We start from the raw sequence: 23,974 nt of genomic DNA, 5'->3' as shown, positions 1-23,974 counted from the left end.
TGTTTAGCTTTTCGGTAGTTGTATTCTAAAGAAAGCTGACAAAGGACTGTCCCAGGATTGTTCGTACAACAAAGTCGCTCAGAAATAACCCGATTTGGGCAAAACTGATAAGAGGAGGTTCCATAAATGTAACACCATTAACAAGTAGGTAGCGAAAAAAATCGCTCAAAATTCAAAATCTACTTTTGATAAATGAAAGAATAAAATGTGTGAAAATCAGATATTTATCTGCATTAGTCTCGAAATGGCTGAATGGTAAAGTCGTGTCCATACTTTCTGGGATACCCTATAGACTAAAAACGAGACAAAGGATGTAAATACTCAATTTTTAAACGGTATTGTTCGACTCAACTCCGATTTTTTTTTTTTTAAATTGAATGGTACTTAATTGAGTTTTCATTTATTTATAGTCATTCAACTAAATAATTCTAAGATTAATTATCATCGATTTGTGTGCATTCACGGTATTAATGCATACCAATAGCTGAAGTGAGAGCCATCTTAGCATTTAGACAATCACAAGTAGCTGGACCAAACATAAATCATGTGAAATGGGTCATGGAGGTTTCCAAGAAGTGGTTTACCCTACGAGAGCCATAACCTGTAGGCCCGTAGGAATTATTTGAAACAAACATGCGCCTTCTAATAACACTTAGTTAGCAAGCGATGTAATCGGGATCACGCTCGTTCGGCGTGCAATGCATTTATCAAACAATATCGAAAACATGGAATTTTTTTTAATGGAATGGCATTGGAAATGTTATTCTATTAGACCAGAAATGTTAGGCAACCTATTAACCCTCTAATACCCAAATTTTTATTTTCGATTTAAGTATTATTTTTCGTTATCTAAAATCGTTTTAAACACGTTTCGGGCATTTATTTATTTTTATTCGCAAATTTTTAAATTTTGGTTTTTGATTTTTATAATTTTTATTTTTGAACACCCCTAGCTTTTTTCATTTTTTCTTGAAGCCTTTTCTAGTTGTTGATTTTTGGCAATAATAAAAATTTAAATTGTTACGGTATTTTTAAAAATATTAAATTTTGAATTTTTTTTTCGGAGCGTATTTTATTTTCCGTGTAACTAACGGAAAAACAGGTTTGAAATGATTTTAATACCACCACGCTTTTCGTTTGTGATAGGTTAATCGAAAAATATAAAAGGTACGATTTTTTATATTACACGTTAAATGAAGCCAAGGCATTTGTAGGTTATATAAGAATGCAATTTTTCAAACAATTTCTAAATATACAAAAAAGTTTCAAAAGTCATAAAAATTTTTTCTTATATGCGTGTTATGAGTCAAGGTATAAGCCAAAAATTAAATCATTTTGATTTGCGAGCTACGAAAAAATACACAAAATTTCAAAGTGTACCCCGTCTAAAGGCGGGGTTGGGTATTAGAGGGTTAATAGCATTATTTTGATTTTGTGATCGAAAAAAACCGACCACAAACAACTGATACAACATTGAGAAAATTGAAGCAAATGCTTCAGAAATGAAAACTTTACGTTCGAACGCATTCAAGCCTAGCAAAATAAATCTACCGTTTGAAGCACACACAAACATTCGGTTCACATTGTACGAGGCTACGGTCATCTGACCTCTTTACAAAGGACGTCCACAAACAGCACAAGAAAAATACGTTTTTCCAAACCTCACCTGAGTGGGTAGAAGTCGGGTGGGTCTTGTCATTATATTATCTACTGTATAAAGGCAATAGACCCATTCTGGCGAAATGTGTCTCCAGATGGCAGTTTGTAGAGCCTCAAATGGGTTGGTTTTCCACATTTCCTGTTCACGACGAAGAAAAGCCCGGCACCACTTGAAATGTTGACAACAATCGGATTTCTCGTTCGCCATACGAATGCAAACGATAACAATAGAAGTAACAAGTCGTGCCAATGAATAGGTTGATTAATTGCAAAGGGAAATCTTATGCTGGCAAGCAAACCCATTTTAGGACCTAATCAGCTTAGCCGAAGAAAGGTGAGCATTCAATGATAGCCTGGTTATCCTGTGTCATGTGCGGAAATTGGAAAAACGTTGACCTACTTTCAATGCCTTCTATCGGAAGTGACAACGTCGAAATCCATATGGTTTGTTCCATTCTTCTTTTGCAGAAGCAAGAAAAATAGATGGGAAGTAGCATACAAAAAAAGCTTCTGACGGGTGCTATTTGTGTCCGACATTTAATGTGTGTTCGGTTGATAGTGAGAAAACTTACTACAGTCCTCCCAATATTATTGATCACACGGTAATCACATCATACATTTTCCCCTTTTTTATTTTATGCTTCAAACCAGAAACTGAAAGTTATGCATTATTAGTGGTTATTATTGATACTCTGACAGCTAATAACAAACACGCTGAAACTACTTTGAAACCTGTGTGTGTGTGTGTGTGTGTGTGTGTGTGTGTGTGTGTGTGTAATCCTTCTAACCCCCACTGTCCGGCAGTGGTATTATGGAAGAAAACTTTCTGCACTTCAGAACATTCTTTGTTTGCAAAAAGTTTTAGTCCGGGAGTTAGATGGCGATAGCTCTATTGCAGATCCCATGACCCATTTCAGAATGGCTGGAGAGACACGTCCATTCAGAAGTCACTTTCACTTACAATAAGCCCCGCATGTATATATTGTCTTTATCAAATGGATAATGGCAATATATTCACACTTCCTGGTTTAAAGATTTCATCTTTATACCTGGCGCGTATTTAGTTAATATTCATGATAATATGCATGTTAATATAATTGATTCGATCTCACCATTTTCTGCTTTTCCATTCCTTTTCCGATGCGATAGCTTCCTCTGAGATTCTCTGTATCTCTCCTCTTTCTTTTATTCGTTGGATCAATCTTCTCGTCTTTCTCTCTCCATCTTTCTATTTCCTTGATTCGTTCTCCCGTCCTCCCTGTTTCAACCTGCAATTTATGAAGGGACATTTTATGAGTAGTTATACTGTTCACATTTTATCATAATATAAATTATAAGCATTATAATACGGTTCTAGTTTTTTTTTTTTTTTTTTTTTTTTTTTTTTTTTTTTTTTTTTTTTTTTTTTTTTTTTTTTTTTTTTTTTTTTTCTCAATGTTTCTTTAACTAATAAAGTAATAATTATTAATAATATTATTATTATTATTATTATTTTTTTTTTTAAGTGTGCTTTATTAGTTCTTGATCACATACATATCTTATTATACCTTTAATTAATATTACTTTTTTTTTTAATTCCTTTTTGTAATCAATCTGCACCTTGGCCCACCGAGTTGCTTATTGGATGTTGAATGTCCGTGTCATTTTGCTAATCCATTTGAATGCTCATCAAACGCAATTTGGATGCTCCTCAAACGCAATCATTTGACCAGGTCCAGCAATACTGAATGAGCGCAGTTGATCATTACACATGATTACATAATTTTACAAAATATATTTAAAGCTGTGTGAATCTAATGCTGTTACACTTCAAAATATTAAGTTGTATATTATGTTTTCCTAATCCTCCGTAGTATTCAAAAATTAAACGTGAATTCATGTTTTTTTGTCTTGCTCTTCTCAACATTTTCTTTATTCATCTACACCTGATTCCGATTCTTCTTCACTACCCGTTGTTTTATATATCTGCTCTGCCTGCCTTTTTAATTCGTACTTATCTTTCACTATTCTATTCCAATCCTCCTCTGTTATGTTTGGTAGTCTATCTTTATCTTCTCTAACCGCTTCATTCCATGTTTTGGCAGGTCTACCTATCTTTTTCTTTTTGCATCTAAGATTTTGTGCTATTTTTAATGGATGTCCTTCTACTCTTCTCTGTATGTGTCCCCAATAGTTAATTCTCATGACCCTTATCTTTTTTACTGCTGTTTTACCATCTAATAATTTTGATGCAGTTAATCTCCCTTTTGGCCTGTCTTTACAATACTTAATCATTTCTTTTAATATCTGCATTTCATACTTCGTTATTGACTTTCTATTTCTTTTAATTAATGTTGCTGTCTTAAGTCCGTATGTGATTGCTGGTGAAATGACTGTCTTATACATTAATTTCGCTAAGCTCCAGGGTGGTTTATATCTTCTCAGAAATTCTATCATTATTTTGCTACTTCCTATTGCTAATTTACATCTCTTCCTTGAAGTTTGTGGCCTATCTAATGTATCTGATAAATATGTTCCTAGGTATCTCATATTATTCACCACTTCATAATCTTCTCCATCTATGTTCACTTGTTTCGGTATATTTCTGTCCGAAATTGGTTCTCTTATCATAATTTGGCTCTTGTTATTATTTACTTCTAATCCAATTTTTTCCAATTCTGTTTTAAGTATTTTAACAATATCCTCTATCTCTTTTAGCGATTTTGCTATAATAAGTATGTCGTCTGCAAATACTATGATTACTGGTAGTTTATCGTTATCAGGCTCTAACAGATTAATTTTGGGATACTTTTTTTTTATTTCTCTTAATATGTCCTGTATAATTAGTGTGAATATGTAAGGTGATAATGGACACCCTTGTTTTATACCCTTAGCTTTTATCCTTTCCTCTGTGCATATCCCTTCCCATAATATACATGTTTTTTCTGCATTAAGTGCTTGCATTACCCTATTTGTAATGTGATCTGGTACTGCTAATTTTTTAAGTATCTTAGGAACTGTTGTTATATCTACATTGTCAAATGCTTTTCTTAAATCGATTGCTGCTACTATTGTTGTTTCCCCACCATTCCATCTCTCATCTAGAAATCTTCTAGCGTAGAACATTTGATCATCTGTAGACCTATCTTTGGTGAATGCTGCTTGATGGTAATCTGGATCTCCTGCATATTCTCTTAGTCTCTGCATTAACCATTTGGCGTATATTTTATATCCTAAGTTACATAAGCTTATTCTTCTAAAGTCCTTAGTTTCTTTCGGTGTTTTACATTTCGGTATAGGTATTTGGGTTGATTGTTTCCATTGACTAGGTATATCGTTTGTTTCCCATACTTTTTTCATTATTTTGTACAGTTCCTCTCCTGTCTCATTATTTGCATATTTAATATATTCGTTTCTTAGTCCATCTCGCCCAGCTGCTTTTCCGTTTGCTAATCCTCTGATAATTTCCATTATCTCCTCTTTGCTTGGTCCTTCTGTCAATTTTTCTCTATCAGCTTCTATCACAATCGGTTGTCCTTCTGTTAGTTTCAATTCTCCATCCCATTTTTTAATCGAAATATTTGGTTTCTTGGACTCTTTTCCCTTAATGAATTGCTTAAGATACCGATACGATCTTTTTATCCTTTCTCCTATTTCATAATCCTGTAACTCATTATAAAACTTATATACTTCTTTCTCACGGTGCTCTTTTACTTTTATATTGTATTCTTGTCTTCTTATATTTATGTTGTGCCTATACCACTCTGTGCCTATACCTCTTTCTTTAGCTAACCTCATTTGCGTCCTTGCCCTCATAAGATTATTCAAGGCTCTTTTTCTATTAGGTGTCAATGGAGTTTTAGTTTCTTCTAAAACCTTTTTTGCACTTAAATTAACTTTCTTAATAAATTCTGCATATGCTTTAGTAGTATCTATATTGTCTATTTCAATTTTCTTGTGTTTCTCAAGTTCTTCTGTATATTTCTTATGTTTATCTTCGTACTGCAAAATACTTGGTTGTAGTTTTTTCTTTATGGATTTTAGCCTTCCAAGTTCTTTTTTTTGTTCCGTATAAATACCAACTTTCAATAATTTGTGATCATTTTGGATAGCTGTCCATGCTGCTCTTATAAATTTCACTTTCACTGTTGACTCTTCGGCTATTATTACATGATCTATCTGTGATTCTCTATTTCCATTAGACCAGGTCACTAATACCGATTCATCGAACCTCATTGATATAATGATCATTCTGTGCATTTTCAATAAATTTTTCATAAATTCCCCATTTTCATTTGTTTGTTTGTGTCCGATAAATTTACCTAATCTTATTATTTCTTCTTCATCTGAATCTTCTTTACCTATCTGAGAGTTGAAATCTCCTAAAAGAATCATTCTATTCTTTCTAGGATGTCCATTAATGAAAGCTCCTAATTGTGCATAAAAAGAATTAGCATTTTTATTTGGCGCATGTACATTAACTATTAACCAATCCTCTTTTTGATCCTCATGTTTCATAATCGCTGACATGATATTACTGTTAATTTCTCTAATATCTCTGATATCTATTTTTCCGTCCTTCCTGGTAAGAATAGCTAGCCCTCTCATATTATTTTTGTTGTCCCTGTCTGATAAAAACCAATTATAGTGCAGTGTGCTTACTCTATTTCCCTGCACATTTGCTTCTTGTAGAACTGCTATATCTATTTTAGCCTGAAAGAGCTCTTCATCTATTTCTGATCGTTTTTCTTTTAGACAACAACCCCTTACGTTCAAAGATCCTATGTATATTTCCTCTCTTTGCTGTACATTGTTTTCTTTCTTTTCCACCTGTTTCTTTTTGTGGTTGATACTCCTAACTTTACCGTTTCTGATTTCTCCGATTCTGCCTTTCAATGTTACAATTTCAACGCTATCAACTTGTGTTCGGTTCCCTTCTTTGCTACAACACAACTGTATTTTCTCTATTTCATCTTTTTCTCTCAATCACGCTGAAACTACTTTGAAACCTGGATCCAAACTCGAAAGACGTCCAAACTTTTTTTTATTAATCGTAATGATCAACTGGATGGAGTTGCAATCATCATTCATAGGCGTATAAAACATCAACTGTTTTCGTCATTTGAAACCAAAGTATACTTGGGATGTTTCTGTTGCCACACAGCTTGATAAAAATACAATCAAGTTAATATGAAAGTAGCAAATTAATTTGCTTCAAACTGACTTGTGGAAATTGACTCGCAATAAGTCTTTTTTTGTGAATTTAATGCCAAACATCGCTAATGAAATTATTCACAAAGCGATTCCAACGGCAGAATTTTATTAGACGAGTGCTATTCAGGATATTTCTCAATTCAATACCCAAATAGCCCTACTTGTTTTTTCTCTTCTAGAAACCTTTCTACGATTGAGGGTTATATGGACTCAATTTCATCATAAATATGGTAAAAAAATACAAGGTGGATTTTAATTTTTTTTTTTGTCATTTGATCCATTTCCCCGAGATGTGGTAGTGTTCATGGGTAGTGGACGCCTTTTGGCGATGACCCTTTATTTTATTATTTTATCGGCGTTATCGTTTCATAATGCCCTTGTGGCATTGAAAAAAATACCATACAGTGCAATTACAGTACGGGTTTAGTGCAGTGCAGTGATTTTACTATGTGTATAAGGAAATATTGTGCAAAATATTTCCTAAATTTTGCATGGCGGTGGTAGCTCATGGTGGTTTGATCGTCGTGTTTTGTTTTCATACATAAAAGTTTTACTAAACTTCCCATGTATGTATTTCAATTTACTTATGGTAGTATTGATACTCCGTTCTCCGAACCTCTCATGAGCGTAATGAGAATGTTCTTTTAGCGAGGGGAAAAAATCTCTTCGGCAGAGATGATGCAGTACTAGATCATCGTTATTGTACACTCACCATGTACACTCATCTTAATGGTCTAATCCACCGGTGTACTAAATTTGCTCGGTCTGAGAATTGTGACACTTGAGCGGGGCACGCTCCCGTATGGTCGCCACGTGATCTGGACCCGCTCTAGTGTCAAAATTCTTCGACCGAGTTGGTTTAGTACACCAGTGGATAAGACCATGGTAATGATACATCCCTGATTCTCAACCGCGTGTGCTTATTGTTCATGTAGTGTGTTTCGAGGTGATATATGGTCATACTGTTTGTACGTGTAAATTCTCTTCTGTTTATACAGTGTGGAAATCAAACGCATGCAGTGGATTGTTTGTGGTACGACTGCGGCATACATTTGCATGACTGGCTGGCACAGTATTCGAAAGAAACGAGCCGCCTTGTGGGTTTACCGTAACGCTGTGCGAATCTGTGTTCACATACGAATGCAGATTTATTACACAGAAACAAGTGAATGATTTGAAAGCGGCTTAAGGTAAAGATTAATCTAAGCTACCCTTCAGGTTTTCAAGAGCACAGACCAGGAGAATTAGATATCCGTTCAGGCTGAAACCTTTATCAATCTGTCACTAATTGATCAAATTTTCAGTGTGGTCGGTTGCCTGGTTCTTTATATTTATGTTCTTGAACATTTGAATTTTGGCTTCGATTCATCTTCACCTTAAGTACTTTTTTCTTGAGTACTGTTCTAGGTATGTATGCGAATGTGTAAAGTAGTATGCACTGCGAATGAGTTTACGATATCTTTGTTCGACTTTGGAAAGATTCTCGCTCTTCCTTATTCTCATTACAACTAATTGTGTTGGTGAGTTAAAACTTCCAATGGGTCAAGAGATTATCTGAACTCAGACGATCTTTCTTTTCTCTTTTGGACGCCTTGGATAGCTGATCATCTCGTTCGTGCTATAGAACACAGCATCTCTAACATGGCTGATTTTGTGGGTAATAATACCGGTAGTTCGGAATCACATGCCGGGTCCTCCTCAAAAGCATCTACTAAACATGCTTTTGAGAGAACTCAGAATGATGACAAAGAATTACCAGTGGCTGCTTCTTCTACACCTACTGGTGATGCAATTAGTTGTTCCTCTAGGGGAAAAAACTATGCAAAGAACCAGCGGAAAAAGTTTAACCGCAAAGCTGCTTCCGCAGGTAAAATTCTTCTTTCGGAAGTTAATGCTAGTAATTTACGATCGTCATTGCGCTTTCAGATAAAGCTTCAGAACGGCTTTTTCACAAACGCTCTGAAGGATGAATTACTTAGCGATTTAAACGTTTTTCTATACCAGACGCAGAGTTGCTTAATATCAATCATATCAGCTGATGACTGATGGTCTAAAACTATCAATATCACTTGCGAGCTATCAATATCACTTTGATTTGACAACCAACAGCAGTGATGCGACATCGCACTCTAGATCATAATCACAGCGGAATGAGTGATCATGTGGTAATTATCCATGCTATTAATGTTTTTCAGTGACCAACAAATAGTTTCCACCGATCTGCAACACTAACAAAAATATCGTACTGATAAATTGCTATTTTATCTGCTTAATTTAAGGCTAAACTTAATCCATCAGTGATATCCATAGTCTATCGCCATCAATGCACTACTGATGGAGTAGACAGCATGATGTTGATGTGATATAGATTGATCCGAATTGTATCGCAGTCGGCCTGTACAAATCAGCAATTTTTTAGCGTTGATCGTGATAGCGAGCAACTCTGACCAGACGCCGCCTGGCTCGTTGATCCCTACATTCTGTGGCTGCGGGATCAGATATGGCCGAATGTGGTTTTCTCCCGAAAACCAAGAAAGCCATGACTGGTTGAAGCAGAAGTTGATGGTGATCAACGAGACAGCGATTGATGGTTGCAAATTTGTTTTTGAACCGTTCAATCTTCATACAAACAATGTTTGTTTACGCGTTCCTTGGAATGCGAATGAAAAATTGAACCAAACTGATGTGCTGAATCGAATAGTTTTCCAGAATCCCTCGATTTTGGCAAACTTCTGGAAGATCAACAATGTCAAGTCAATGGAGAATGGATATCGTCTGTTCTTTTGCAGCATTGGTGATGACTCTGTTGAACTTCTTAGAAAGCAAAATTTTATGATTAACTATGGTTTTCATAAAATTTCTGCTTGTCTCCTCTCGAAGAAATAAGCCCTCTTCAAGCTCTTTTGTCAACGTCTTCAACAACGCACTTCTATATGAGAAGAACCGTTGTTACGCAGATGTTGATAAGTTGAATGAGTTACAGTATCCTTTCGAGGGGTGCTGAACAGAATTCTAAACATTATGTTTACGTTGGGAACTAGGAAATCATTCTTTTTTCTTTTTTTTTTTAGTTTGGTTTTCTATCATTCCCGCGTAACATCAAAACCAATGCAATCGATATAAGCATCCCATTTGGGGTGCTTGTTACGATATTTCCTTCTCCTGACTTCCCCTCCTTTCCTTTTACTCCCATCCTCTCCCTTTCCATAATCCTTTCTATCGGGTAAGTGATGAGACGGCGATGACGTGCGAGGCACAAATCTCCCATTTGTAGGGGAACGTGCCGCCTGAGCCAAATTTCTGATACCTGATACCTGATACTCTGACAGCTAATAACAAACACGCTGAAACTACTTTGAAACCTGGATCCAAACTCGAAAGACGTCCAAACTTTTTTTTATTAATCGTAATGATCAACTGGATGGAGTTGCAATCATCATTCATAGGCGTATAAAACATCAACTGTTTTCGTCATTTGAAACCAAAGTATACTTGGGATGTTTCTGTTGCCACACAGCTTGATAAAAATACAATCAAGTTAATATGAAAGTAGCAAATTAATTTGCTTCAAACTGACTTGTGGAAATTGACTCGCAATAAGTCTTTTTTTTTGTGAATTTAATGCCAAACATCGCTAATGAAATTATTCACAAAGCAATTCCAACGGCAGAATTTTATTAGACGAGTGATATTCAGGATATTTCTCAATTCAATACCCAAATAGCCCTACTTGTTTTTTCTCTTCTAGAAACCTTTCTACGATTGAGGGTTATATGGACTCAATTTCATCATAAATATGGTAAAAAAATACAAGGTGGATTTTAATTTTTTTTGTCATTTGATCCATTTCCCCGCACCATCCTAATGTACACGTTTTATACTAACCTTGTGTTTAATAACTCATATATCAATAATTTGTTAATTCAAATGTCAATTCATCGCCCCGATAAGCTAAACACTCTTGGCTGACCGATAAATGTGGTGGCTATGTATCATGCCATCTTGAAGGAGCAACCAATAACACAAGGGCGATGCGATGGTGGAAAATAATCGGTGCTCATGTTTTTCAAGAGAACGACTTGTTTTGCCGCGTCAGCAAATAATACGTTTCCAGAAAGGATTGTCACAGTAAAAACGTTTGCCATGAAAGCTATAAAGTTGTTTTCCACCGTTGTAGAAACATTTGTTTGGGGAAGCCAAACACATGAATTCATTCATATATTTGAAAAATAAATCTATAATATTAAAAATTGCATCGATATAAGCAATCAACTTATATATCAACTGCTTCAGTCAAATATTCTGCGTAGCATATCAAAATAGCCTCTAGTCCAGGCTCTTCAATTGAAGTAAGGAAGAAGAAAGAGCCATCAATAATGGTCAGCATTTCAGAATTTGAGGGACATAGACAGCAGATCGTAAACTCCCTTAGGGTTATCATAGTTTTTTTCAAGACCACCGTAAATCGTGGTCAATATTTCAGAATTTGGAGGCACGGTAAATGGCTGGGCATGGCGTACCATAGGAACATCGCGTACCTGCAGGAATAGAATAGACCCCTTTGTGCGGTCCATAGTCTCTTGCCCAGCAACCCTATCCCTACCTACTCATGGTACTGGCCGGGGTAGGAGTAACCTTGAGGAAGATCGGGTAACCAACCCCGGTGGGAACTATGGTCGTATGCTGACAGAGAAAGGGGAGTTGGCTTTTGCTTTTGCTTCTGCAAACCTTGAGCATATATACTCCATGTTAGGAGCGGCTCACAACAGCATCTGTTCCCCATGTCAGGGGCGGCTGATGATGGTCCGAGTGCCAGAGAAGGACTCTAAGCTAAACTGCACACTATGGCCCTCCGAACATTTAGGGGGAATGATCCTCCGGAAATTTAGGGGGTTGGTGTCAGGCCCTGCAAGCCAACCGTAAAAACACATCAGCACAGGAACGTCAACGAGAGAATGCGGACCGGAACAATCGGCAAAGACCACAGCGACGAAAATGGACTAGCGATTGGAAACTTGGTACGGGAAACTGCAAATCTCTCCGCACCCACTCCGATGTACTGATGATCCGCGGTTTCGACATCGTAGCGCTGCAGGACATGTGCTAAACAGGAGCAATGGTGCGAACGTTTAGAGGTAATTACCCAAGTAACCATTAGCACTAATAATAAGCCCTTAATCAGCATCATAAATGCGTACATGCATTATAATAGCACCACAAATGCTTACACACTTTATAACAGCACTTTCGCTGCATAGAAACCCTATTACAGCATCATTAATGCTTCTAAGCCTTATGCATACGGGCATTAATAAGCACTATATTGGCTCTATATTCGCATACAGGGCCTGTTTAAATGCCATCCAGTGTTTTGACAGATATACCACGTGCTTTGTGTTTACATATAGTGGTGAGAGGGAGTCAATCATAAGTCTTCTCACTACTACAATTGCAGGTTTTATGACGGGGAAAAGTGGTGGTTTAAATTGGTCACTTTTCTTTCCAATACTATTAATCTTATGTGGGCGAAGGAGCAAAGGAGCAGAACTTCAACAACTCAACAATACAGGTGTAGCAGGTTCGAGACGCAAAATTAGGAATTTCATCATCATAAAACAAGGATCAATATGTGGCAATTCCAAGTCCTCAAAAGGATGAAAACCACCAAAATGAATAAGTCTGATACGGAGAAGTACTATCTCAATCATTTTATTACATTTTGCATACTATTCGAGGTTTCCGTTTTCATTCATTTATTTATTTACCTCGTGTACCAGCTGCTTGGCCGCATACGCGAAAGCTCTCTGGCTGCGTACGCGAAAGCACAAAATATTCGCCCGAAAAACCTGGCGAAAACAACTGACGTTTCTCACGTGGTCTTATATCAGCACTAGTGATGCCGAGAAGCACGGTTATATCTTCGCATTATAATGGCACGCTATTTCGCCTTTTCTGGCATTATAATAGCATTATATGCGTATATAAAACTGACAAGCATAAAATGATTACCCTATATGCGCATATAATGCTGTTACCGTGCCGCATTATCGTGCTTACTGGTTACTTGGGTATACCATCTACCAAAGCTGCGACAACACACGCGAGCTGGGAACAGCTTTCATAGTGATGGGTAATATAGTCCCCTTGATGCTACAACTAGATAACTCAAAATTTGAAATTTTTGACTTAAATATATCAAAACATAATTCTCAATTAGATCTGCAAAATATCAACAGCTCATAAACGTGTGATTTAAAATACATAAGTTGAAGTTCATTTTTCAATCATATTCTCTGCGATTAACCAGGACCTTGTAAAACGGTCAGACTTTCAAAGTGGCACTTCTCAAAATTTTGATTTTTGAGTTATCTAGTTGTAGCATTAAGGGGACGAATGCAAAGGCGCGTGATCGGGCGGTGGCCCATCAATGAACGAATGTGCAAGATAAGAATCAAAGACCGATTCTTCAACTTCAGCATAATCAACGTGCATAGCCCACAGTCCGGAAGCACAGATGATGACAAGGACACATTTTACGCGCAGCTCGAACGCGAGTAAGACCGCTGGCCAAGCCACGACGTCAAGATCATCATAGTAGATTTGAACGCTCAGGTTGGCCAGGAGGAGGAGTTCATACCGACGATTGAAAAGTTCAGCGCCAATCGGCTGACGAACGAGAACGGCCTACGAGTGATATATTTTGCCGCCTCCAAGAACATGGCCATTAGCCTGGGACACGGATATATGAAAAATTTAGATTCTCGCTCCAGTCCACTTTTTGGATTGCATTTAGGTTCCGTAACAGCTGTGCAAAATTTCAGCTCGATCGGCGAAACTATATTTTAGCGCCAGCCGTTCAAAGTTTGTATGGGATTTACTATGGGAAAACTTGCTTTTGCAAACAAAAATCGCCAGGGGTCGCCCATTGTCCTCTATAAAAATTCCAAACACATATCTCGATAGGTATTTCTACGATGAACTACATTGTCGAAGGCAAAGCAATCCGATGCTTGTGGAAAAAGTTATTAAGCATAGACTATTCGGTAATTTTGTCCGATTTTGTTGTTATTGTTATTCCTTTACGTGTTAATCAACGTCGCCTTGCCAATAGGTTTTCATTGAATAACTTTTTTCACATGCGTCTGATTGTTTCGCGGTCTTCGGCAATACTCTTCATCGTAAAAATACCTATCGAGGTCTATGTTCAGAATTTTTATAGAGGTTAATGGGCGACCAGTGGCGATTTTTCTTTACAAAAGTAAGATTTCCCATAGTAAATCCCATACAAACTTTGAACGGCTGGCGCTAAAATATAGTTTCGCCAATCGAGCTGAAATTTTGCACAGCTGGTACGGGACCTAAATGCAATCCAAAAAGTGGACTGGAGCGAGAATCTAAATTTTGTCCCACCCTAATGACCATTCGTAGCACCTATTTCCAGCACAGCATCCCGTATCGGTACACCTGGAGATCACCCCAGCAGACATAATCGCAAATCGACCACGTTTTGATCGATGGACGGCACTTCTACGATATAACCGACGTCAGAACCTATCGTGGCGCTAACATTGACTCCGACCACTATCTGGTGATGGTGAAACTGCGCTCAAAACTATCCGTCATCAACGATTTACGGTACCGACGCCCGCCTCGATACAATCTAGCGCGACTGAAACAACCGGATGTCGCCGATGCGTACGCTCAGCATCTTGGGGTAGCGTTGCCGGATGAGGGCGAACTCGATAGGGCCCCTCTTGAGGACTGCTGGAGGACAGTCAAAGCAGCCATTAACGACGCTGCCGAAAGCATTATTGGATATGTGGAACGGAGCTCAAGAAACGATTGGTTAGACGAGGAGTGCCAGGAGGTTTTAGAGGAGAAGAATGCAGCGCGGGCTGAAGCGGAAACAGCAAACCCACCAATTCCGGGACAAAAAGCGCCACCTGGAGAGATGGAATGCCAAGAGATGGAGTTGCTGTACCGTTCTCAAGAAACGCGGAAGTTCTATCAGAAGCTCAACACATCCCATAAAGGCTTCGTGCCGTGAGCTGAAATGTGCCGGGATAAGGATGGGAGCATCTTGACGGACGGACGCGAGGTGATTGAAAGGTGGACCACCTAAATGGCTCAGAGTACACAGGCAAAGAAGGTCAAGACAGCGAAGGCTATGGCTACGTCAGCACAGCGGACAGTGGAAACCAATCAGCTCCCACGATGGGGGAAGTTAAGGATGCCATTCAACAGCTCAAGAACAACAAGGGCGCTGGTAAGGATGGTATCGGAGCCGAACTCATCAAGATGGGCCCTGACAGGTTGGCCGCTTGTCTGCATCGGCTGATAGTCAGAACCTGGGAAACGGAACAGCTACCGGAGGAGTGAAAGCAAGGCGTTATATGCCCTATCTACAAAAAGGGCGACAAACTGGAATGTGAAAATTATCGTGCAATAACTATCCTAAAAGTCGCCTACAAAGTGCTATCCCAGATTCTTTTCCGTCGTCTATCACCTATAGCAAACGAGTTCGTGGGAAGTTATCAAGCAGGTTTCATCGACGGCCGCTCGACAACGGACCATATCTTTTCCGTGCGGCAAATCCTCCAGAAATGCCGTGAGAACCAGGTCCCAACGCACCATCTGTTAATCGATTTCAAGGCGGCATACGACAGTATCGACCTGTAGAGCTATGGAAGATCATGGACAAGAACAGCTTTGCCTACTATTCAATATTGCACTTGAAGGTGTCATGCGGAGAGCCGGACTTAACAGTCGAGGTACGATTTTCACGAGATCCGGCCAATTTGTTTGCTTCGCGGACGACATGGACATTATTGGGACAAAATTTGAAACGGTGGCAGATTTGTTCACCCGCCTTAAACGCGAATCAACAAGAGTCAGGCTTATGGTGAATAGGCGGAACTGGAACTGAGCGCGACAGGGCCCGCCTAGGAAGCAGTGTCACGATAGACGGGGATACCTTCGAGGTGGTGGACGAGTTCGTCAACCTCGAATCCTTGTTGACGGCTGACAACAACGTTAGTCGGGAAATACGGAGGCGCATCATCAGCGGAAGTCGTGCCTACTATGGGCTCCAGAAGAAACTGCGGTCAAGTAAGATTCACCCCCGCACCAAATGCACGATGTACAAAACGCTCATAAGACCTGTAGTCCTCTACGGGCATGAGACGTGGACTAAGCTCGAGGAGGACTTGCATACTCTTGGAGTTTTCGAACGCCGAGTGCTAAGGACGATCATCGGTGTCGTGCAGGAGAACGGCGTGTAGCGGCGAAAGATGAACCACGAGCTCGCTCAACTATACGGCGAACCCAGTATCCAGAAGGTGACCAACTGAAAAGATACGCTGGGCAGGGCATGTTGCAAGAATGCTGGACAACAACCCTGTTAAGATGGTGTTCACCACAAAACCGGTCGGAACAAGAAGGCGTGGGGTGCAGCGAGCTAGGTGGATTGACCAGGTGCACCAGGACCTGGAGAGCGTGGGTCACAGTCGAGGATGGAGAGAAGCGGCCATGAATCGAGTGAATTGGCGAAATGTTGTTGGCGAGGTTTTATCAAGCTAATTGATGTAAAACCAAATAATAAAAAAAAATAAGCTATCCAAAGTGCAAAGAATAAGATACATTCCTTAACATTCCAAATCCCGCTAGCTTCTCGAAAAAAAAAAAAAAAAAATTCCCAGGAAATAATTGAAGATATCATCAGAAATCATCAGCTCTGGATTCCCTGCGTTGTATATGTATTTTAAGAGGCTTGCTAATAGGCTTCTATAAAGCCGACTATCCGCTGTGGCGGAAATTGTCAAAAATTTCGTCAGGAAATCTTCGAAAGCTTTGTCAGATATCCGTTATGAATCTTTACAGAAATCTACCGAAGATTACTGCAACAAATACCGATCGAAAATTTTAGTTTGAAACTTAATGATAGATTCACAAGACTCTCGCGAATGGTTTTTTTAAATCTGTGATATTTCTGGAGGATTTTGTCAGAAAGCTGGTAAAATCTGCCAATAATTAAACCTTTTCCAAGATTACAATTAATTGAATTAGAACGGATCCGCGTAAGATAATTATCTCTGGCTTGCTTTTTTAAACCGATAGAATAACATTGAAGGAAATTTCCCAGTATTATCACAGTTGAAAGAATCAAAAAAGGTTGCGGATTAAACATATTTGAAAAAAGCAAAAAAATACAACTGGTTAATAATATATTAGGAACAGATTCCTCACATTTATTCATATATCAAGAGAAACAACACTTATTGTCTATGGCAGCGGTTTTCATATCGTGCTCCGCGACAGTTCTGAAAATTTGTGGATGGCGAAATATAATTTGACAAGTCTTATACACACGGTGTCAAAATCCAGATTGTTAGATAATTTTCATGTATCTTGGATAATTTGACAAAAACCTTCAGCATTTGGGCTAATATTTTGTAACTGGAAGGTTAAAAATATGCTGTCAGTTGAAGTTTTTCCATACATTTTATATGGGACAGTTTAAGCTTCGAAATAGGGTTTTCTTGAATTTAATATTGAAAACAACATTTTAATTTGAAATTATCCAATTTTCCGACATAATGTGTTGAAACTTTCAAAGTGTGAAAGTTTTGTAGAAGTACTTATACTAATTGAAAAAAAAAACTTCGATAACAATCCAAATGTTGACACCCTGCAAACTCGAAAAAATTTACAGTATACTGTAATTTTTACCGACCATTAAATAGCTGAGTAGTTCAGTAAAACTCATATCGTATCATATAGCATCATATCAAATTTTTTGATTTACTTTTTATTGAATGGATTTTCTGCCGTAGGCAGGTTCATCCCCAGTCAGCTAAAAGAAAAAAAGAAGTAGACAGAACAAGCCTGAAGAGCCAGCCTGAGAAAAAACTACAAAAGTTTTGTAACTTAACCTTTGCACACAGAGTTGTTACACAGAGTTTATAAGTTGGCACGGATAAAAACAACAAAGAGCTAGACGCATAATATATACACGTTTCGTTTGTGACTAACGCTCAGAACAGCCACAAGATCCGACAAGTTTAAAACTACTACAAAACATGTACATCACGGGACTACAACAAATAGTGAGTTACGATCACGTAAAATTTTTCAAGGACGCTAACTCTAAATCTTAAAGTATAATCCGGCGTCCTTTATGAACGAGATAAGCGCCGCCGTTGAAGAGGGGTCGTCCTGCAGAGCTTCTCGGATACTAGCAGAAATCCCATACATCTGTCTGGGGCCATCAAAGGCTGGGCAGTTGCAGATAAAATGCTCAACTGTGTTACCCGTGTTACATACCACACATGTCCGATGGAAAGGATTTCCTTTGTAATTGTGGGATAGTCTTGTGTGGCCGGTTCTCAACCGGGAATTTATTTTTTGGTCCTTCATTGACCTTAGGTCTGTCCAAGCATCAGTGCTTCGTTTGATTTTTCGCAGATAGGCCCCTCGTGAGTTCGCCCACTCTGCCTGCCATGTCTGGCGTATGGTTGATTTCACCCACCGTCGAGTATCAGCAAGGGGCACCTTAGTGCTGTAACGAGGGCCAGAAGGGCCGGATCCTGCTAAGAAGTCTGCGGTTGCATTACCAGGAACACCACTATGTCCTAGGACCCACATTATGGTGACATCGTTTGGAGCTATTTTTATTATCCCTGGATCCACGGGTGACGGGGGGCTTCAGACTGGAGCGCTGTGAAGCAGCTCGCTGAATCGGTGATGATAACTATTGAGCTAGTAGTAGGTGCAGTGACGGCGTATAAAATAGCAGCTGCTTTGGCGGAGAACATTGAGCACTGTCCAGGGAGGCTGAGGCTGGTTGCTAGGTTTTCATCCGTTATACCTATTCCAACACCTCGTACGGAAAGCGATCCATCAGTGTATCGACGCTGGTGTGCTGAGTAGTCTTTCCGTAGAATCTCGGCGACGGTTTTTCGCAACCGAATGGATGAGTCTCCTGCTCTAAAGCTGTTTTTTATTCTGTCATCAAATTTAAGATTTGAGCTGCGCCAGTCTCGCTCACCACACCAGGGTGTTTTGGCAATTGGGTCCTAAAATGTTTAATGAAATCTTGTTTTTATTTAATGACACGAAAGACTATGTTACTGCAACTATTTTAGCAATTTTTCCCGCTCAAATAATGGCTACATCATATTTAAACTTTAATTTAAAAATTGGGTCCATAAATGAACCTTGACACTTTTGATCATGTTTGACGTTCGTTTAATCGACAAAAACACCACAGGGCTTTTAGTTTTAACACTGGGGTTGTTCTTATCTGACATTTCGGAAGGGACACGGGAAGCAAAATATAACCAAAAATTTGAGTTTAAGCCAAGGGGTGTGCCAAAATCTAAAAGAATGTTTTTTGGGCTTGAACAAAACAAAAAAATTAAAAAATTGAGTAAACATGTGTTTTTGGCCTAAACTTAAGCGTTTGGCATTAAAATTGGGACAGGCCTTTAGGACCCTATTGGTGGGATATGCAAGCCGGTGATGTTCTCTAGCAGATGGTCTGCTTCATCCATGAGGCAAGTTCTGCGGTTTCCCGCGGTTCTCTCTGCGATGGTGGCTGCTTTCGTGCAGAGGGTCAGGGTGACGAGGAAGCGAAAAGGTAGGAGTCCGGCTTCCACACATGCAGCGTCGGCCGGAGTGGAAGGGAGGAGCCCCTAGGCAATTCGTACATATCGGTTGTAGATCGGGGATAGCGCGTCGATGAGGTTGTTCATAGCCAGATATGTGATTTCCAATCCGTAGAGCAGGCGACTATCGATGATGGCAGCGGCTACACGGAATCGGATATTCCGGTTGTTGCTGTGATGTGGTCTCGATAGGTACTTCAATAAATTTAGGCGACTTCGGCAGTTGGCTCTGAATCCTTCATAGTGGGGCTTGAAGGTCAGGCCTCGGTCAATGGTGACACCGAGGATTCTTGCCGTTTTACGGACGGGGATAGCATCATATCGTTATTTTTGAGAAAAAATTCTTTTCAAGTAAAATTAATTTGACGGTTTTGTTTGATTAACAATAAGAATTACCGAAATTTCGGCTACTGAAAGTTTGGTAAAAAAAATTCTGAGTGTATGAAAAAATATTAGGAATATTACACGTGTTTCATCAAAATTGTGAATATTTCCGTGACTACTGAGCATATGGTTTACCAATTTGACACGTTGATGAACGCTCACAAAAGTAATATTTAGCTACAGAAATTCACTCAGTTGATCGACAAAAGTCGGAAAATATATGAATCAAAGCAATTTTGCCATTTTTAAGCCAACTTAACTTAACTTTGAAATATGAGACACAAAATCAAAAATGGTTTTATTTGCCATCAAGCCAAGTGTTTCGAAATGTTCGACGAAAAACCAAATAAACTTTCATTGAGATGCCTCATTGTCATACTTTAATCTTGAAATAAAAAGTTTGCTCAATCAAATAAAACAAATCTGTTTAGATAAGAATTAAAATTTTAAAATAAACTCAAAATTAATGTATCTTTCAACATAAACCTTACTTTACAATCTTCGTAGAAATTAAAGGGTCGATTTAGGCGTATAAAAAAATTATATTCCAAATGGAGTAATGAAAAAGAAAAACAGGTGCTCCGCGCTACAATTTTGTTTCGAATAGTGCTCCGCCAGCCATAAAGGCTGAAACCCCCTGCTCTATGGCTTCGCGGACCACCTAAAAGCTCGTCGCGCCCCCTAGGGATCCGAGGACCAACGGTTGAGAAACCCTGCTCTAGTGGAATTAAGGTGAAGATGAATCGAAGCCAAAGTTCAAATTTTAAAGAACACGGATCTGGAAAACCAAACACCCATTTAAGCTTAAAACTTAATCGAATGGTCAATAGCTGGTGTTGACCAATCGATTAGGTTTTCAGCTCAAACGGATGTTTCACCTTAAATGGTATAGTACTAAAATCGGTTTTTCATCTACTTATAGGTATTCCACTAAACTGCCCATAAACGCATGTCAGTCCCATGTTTGATGGAATTCTAGACTAGGAGACTAGAGGCTGAAGAAGGCTAGCAGATTATCTCGGAGAAACACAATGTCGTTCCGGGTAGCACAGGAAGGGCAAGTATAAAAGCTTTTAGTTTTGGTTGAAAATTGCGGTTATACGACAAACACATAATTCTCCTACAAACTTGCATGCAAGTTTGAAGACTAAGGTTTTAACTAATCACATTGATAAATACAATGCATACAAAGATAGCTGGGATCCAAGTGATCAATCGTTTCAAGAAATCGAAAATCCACAGATATTTATTCAACTTTTTTGGAAATCTATGGATTTTTACAATTTTTTTAAAATTTACAACCATAGGTCCCAAAATGCTATAGTTTTGGCAAAGCAAATTTATACATTGCCACGATAAGAGCATTGTATAATTATGTAATGTCAAGTTTTCTTATTTTACAAGTAGATGTTGTCATTCAACATTAAATCTGTGGAATTCATTAAAAAATGTTTTGACAAAACTTTTAGATTTAACAAATTTTAAACGGTCTGATAGTTTCAAACTTGGCAGGTATTGCGAAATATTTGACCCATTTATATTTAAAAATGAGCCCTTTTTAGAAACTTTGATGTAACCCTTGTGAGGGTTAGCTAGGGCGGCAGATTTTTACTCATTTACTTATAATTATTGATAGAATTATATCTTATACTGTAATGGACCAAAATACGGGAAATATTTTAATTTATAATTAACTTTATATTAAAGTTTTTAATTTGATTCAAGCCAAACACAATCTAGAAAATTACATTTGTTAGCCTATTAATATTATTAATAGCTACGCGGAAGAGTGGAAATCAATAGAGTTGAGCATCCGCTGGGACGGTTCTGAGAATTGAATACAAAATCATTGGCTGCTTTCTAGAAAACCAAATGCCTTATTTATAAGCTGAGCTCTAGAATAAAGGTGAACATGAACATTAGCGAAAAAATACGTTTTCCATTCGAAATTATGGTTATTAAACAATAGTGTTTGAATTTATAGAAAGCATCTTTTGTCATTCGTTCAACATCTAAAAATATTTATAAACATTGTTTTTTTTTATCTCGTTTAATTGGTAGGCTCGGGCGCAATAGGGCATAACGGAACCGAAATCATTTCTTTTGTTTTTTTTTTTTTACATTTCAGAATTTTTAATTACATACATTAAAACATTGTTTTATTATTCAGATAGTAATAAGAGTGATATGATATATTTTAGAATGAAAATTGCTTGGATTTTGAGCGAAGAATTCTATTCGAGTTTTTATGGAAAACAACAATCTATGAAACAGTAATCCTCTTAAAATCAAAACTTACCTTTCGAAACGCTTTCCGGAAATTTTCCGACAAAAACGCGTACAATAGCGGATTGATGCAGGAACTTGTATACGCCAGCACGTGGGAGATGATTTGCAACGATATCTTGAAGGACGTATCCGGAACAAAAACTCCTACACTTTTTAGCACCAGTATCACCTGCAAAACAAGAGAAAATAACAAATTTTGAAAGATGACATACCGTCATTGAACGTAATGATCGTTTTTGCTGGCCATTCATGTGAGGATGACCGCAACGACCGGCACGTAACACGAAATAATCATTAACCATGAAACCAGATCCTGCACGTGCTAGGTGGGTAACCGACCTTACCAACTCTCTAAAATAAAGTTACACAAAATCATTTTCTTCTAGACGAACATGTCTGTGTGTAGTTTCAACATATCCTGAAAATGGATTTTGTGCTAATTTATACTCCATTTTCTTAAATATCGCAACACACATACACGCTTAGCTTTGATTAAGCATTAGATGTGTAAATTTTACGCAGTTGATGAAAAATAAGTTGTATTTTTACATAATTTTAACTTTTGTTATATCTATACATTGATGATCTGTAGATCTATCAAAAGTCAAAATAGTTAGAAAAGACAAAATAATTCCTCACAACTGCATAAAACTCACACATCCAATGTGTAACAAAAGTTAAGTCGAAGAGCCCAATTTTGTATGAAGTGAGCTCAATTTTGTGTAACTACACTTGAGCGTGTAGTGTAGGTTCGCGAACCTATATTGAGAGTGGTGGTGAGATTTCGGTTAATATGTAATCGGTTACCGTCAGCTTTTCTGCTACCATGCTGGTGTGTTGTTCGAAAAAGCGTGGGGGTCAATTTGATGAAGTGGAAAATTCACTTCCCCTATGCCATGAATATTTATTAAATGGCTCCGGCAGGTGTATTGACTATTGCATGCATATGTGCCGAGTATTTGAGAGTGGAATGGTTGATGGCTTTCAATTTGAAAGTGGGGAAATTATTCCGATGAAATTTTCTAATATTTTCTACTTCTGTATAGGCAGGGGTGTTTTGCACTTGTTGTGTATAACTTGTTATTAGGATAACAACTACCTACCTACTCTCTCATCATATTTACAGTAGTTTCAGGTAAAATTGATCCTTTTTCACTGTTTTCTGGTCTGTTTTACATAATGTTGGCAATACCTCACAGTCGAATGCAGGAAAACAAGTACACTCGATTCTGTTTTTGCACGGATTTATTTTACACGGCCGTGCAAACAAAGTTTCCATACATTTTTTTCGCCAAAACCTTATTTTTGCATAAAACGTCGAGAACTGTTGTTACTTTTTTTGCACGGTTTTTGAAATCTTGAACTGAAAACTTTTTTTTGCACGGTATGCATCCCCCGTGCAAAAACAGAATCAGGTGTCTCAATGTTCATAAATTTTGAGAACAACTCTAAATATTCAATTCGGGCCCCCTGAATTCAAATTTACTTGCAATATTTTTTAACAATACATTTTTAACAATACATTACAATTATGTATGGGAATCATAAACAAAGAACTAAGAGAAAAACGATTGAATGAAGAAAATTTTCAGAGATATTTTTTGATGTCTCGATTTTTTACAATTTGAGCAACTTGGTATGAATTGCGACGATGAAATTTGGGTTGGGAATATGTTTTAAGCACTCTCGCAAACTTTCAGGCTGACACCATTTTCGAATTATTGTTTAGAACTAGAAGTTTTCGGATGCTTGTCAACACTACACTGAACACGATTCAGGATTTT

The 23,974-nt window shown here is 38.0% G+C and overlaps 1 protein-coding gene across 2 annotated transcripts in view; it reads right to left on the bottom strand.

The window, feature by feature from the left end:
- The window catches only part of LOC5567406 (allatostatin-A receptor), a 395,031-nt gene that overhangs the window by 89,640 nt on the left and 281,417 nt on the right, over positions 1-23,974 (bottom strand). For both annotated transcript variants that reach the window (XR_002502618.1, XM_001657351.2), the window contains exon 3: positions 22,201-22,359. Coding sequence is in view for 1 of the 2 variants with exons in the window: in XM_001657351.2 (XP_001657401.2) it covers positions 22,201-22,359 (159 nt within the window). In the remaining variant the exon portion in view is untranslated. The remainder of the gene's footprint in view (positions 1-22,200; positions 22,360-23,974) is intronic.

Source organism: Aedes aegypti, chromosome 1, assembly GCF_002204515.2.
Source record: "Aedes aegypti strain LVP_AGWG chromosome 1, AaegL5.0 Primary Assembly, whole genome shotgun sequence".
Taxonomy (NCBI): domain Eukaryota; kingdom Metazoa; phylum Arthropoda; class Insecta; order Diptera; family Culicidae; genus Aedes; species Aedes aegypti.
This window is presented reverse-complemented; position numbering and strand designations above follow the sequence as displayed.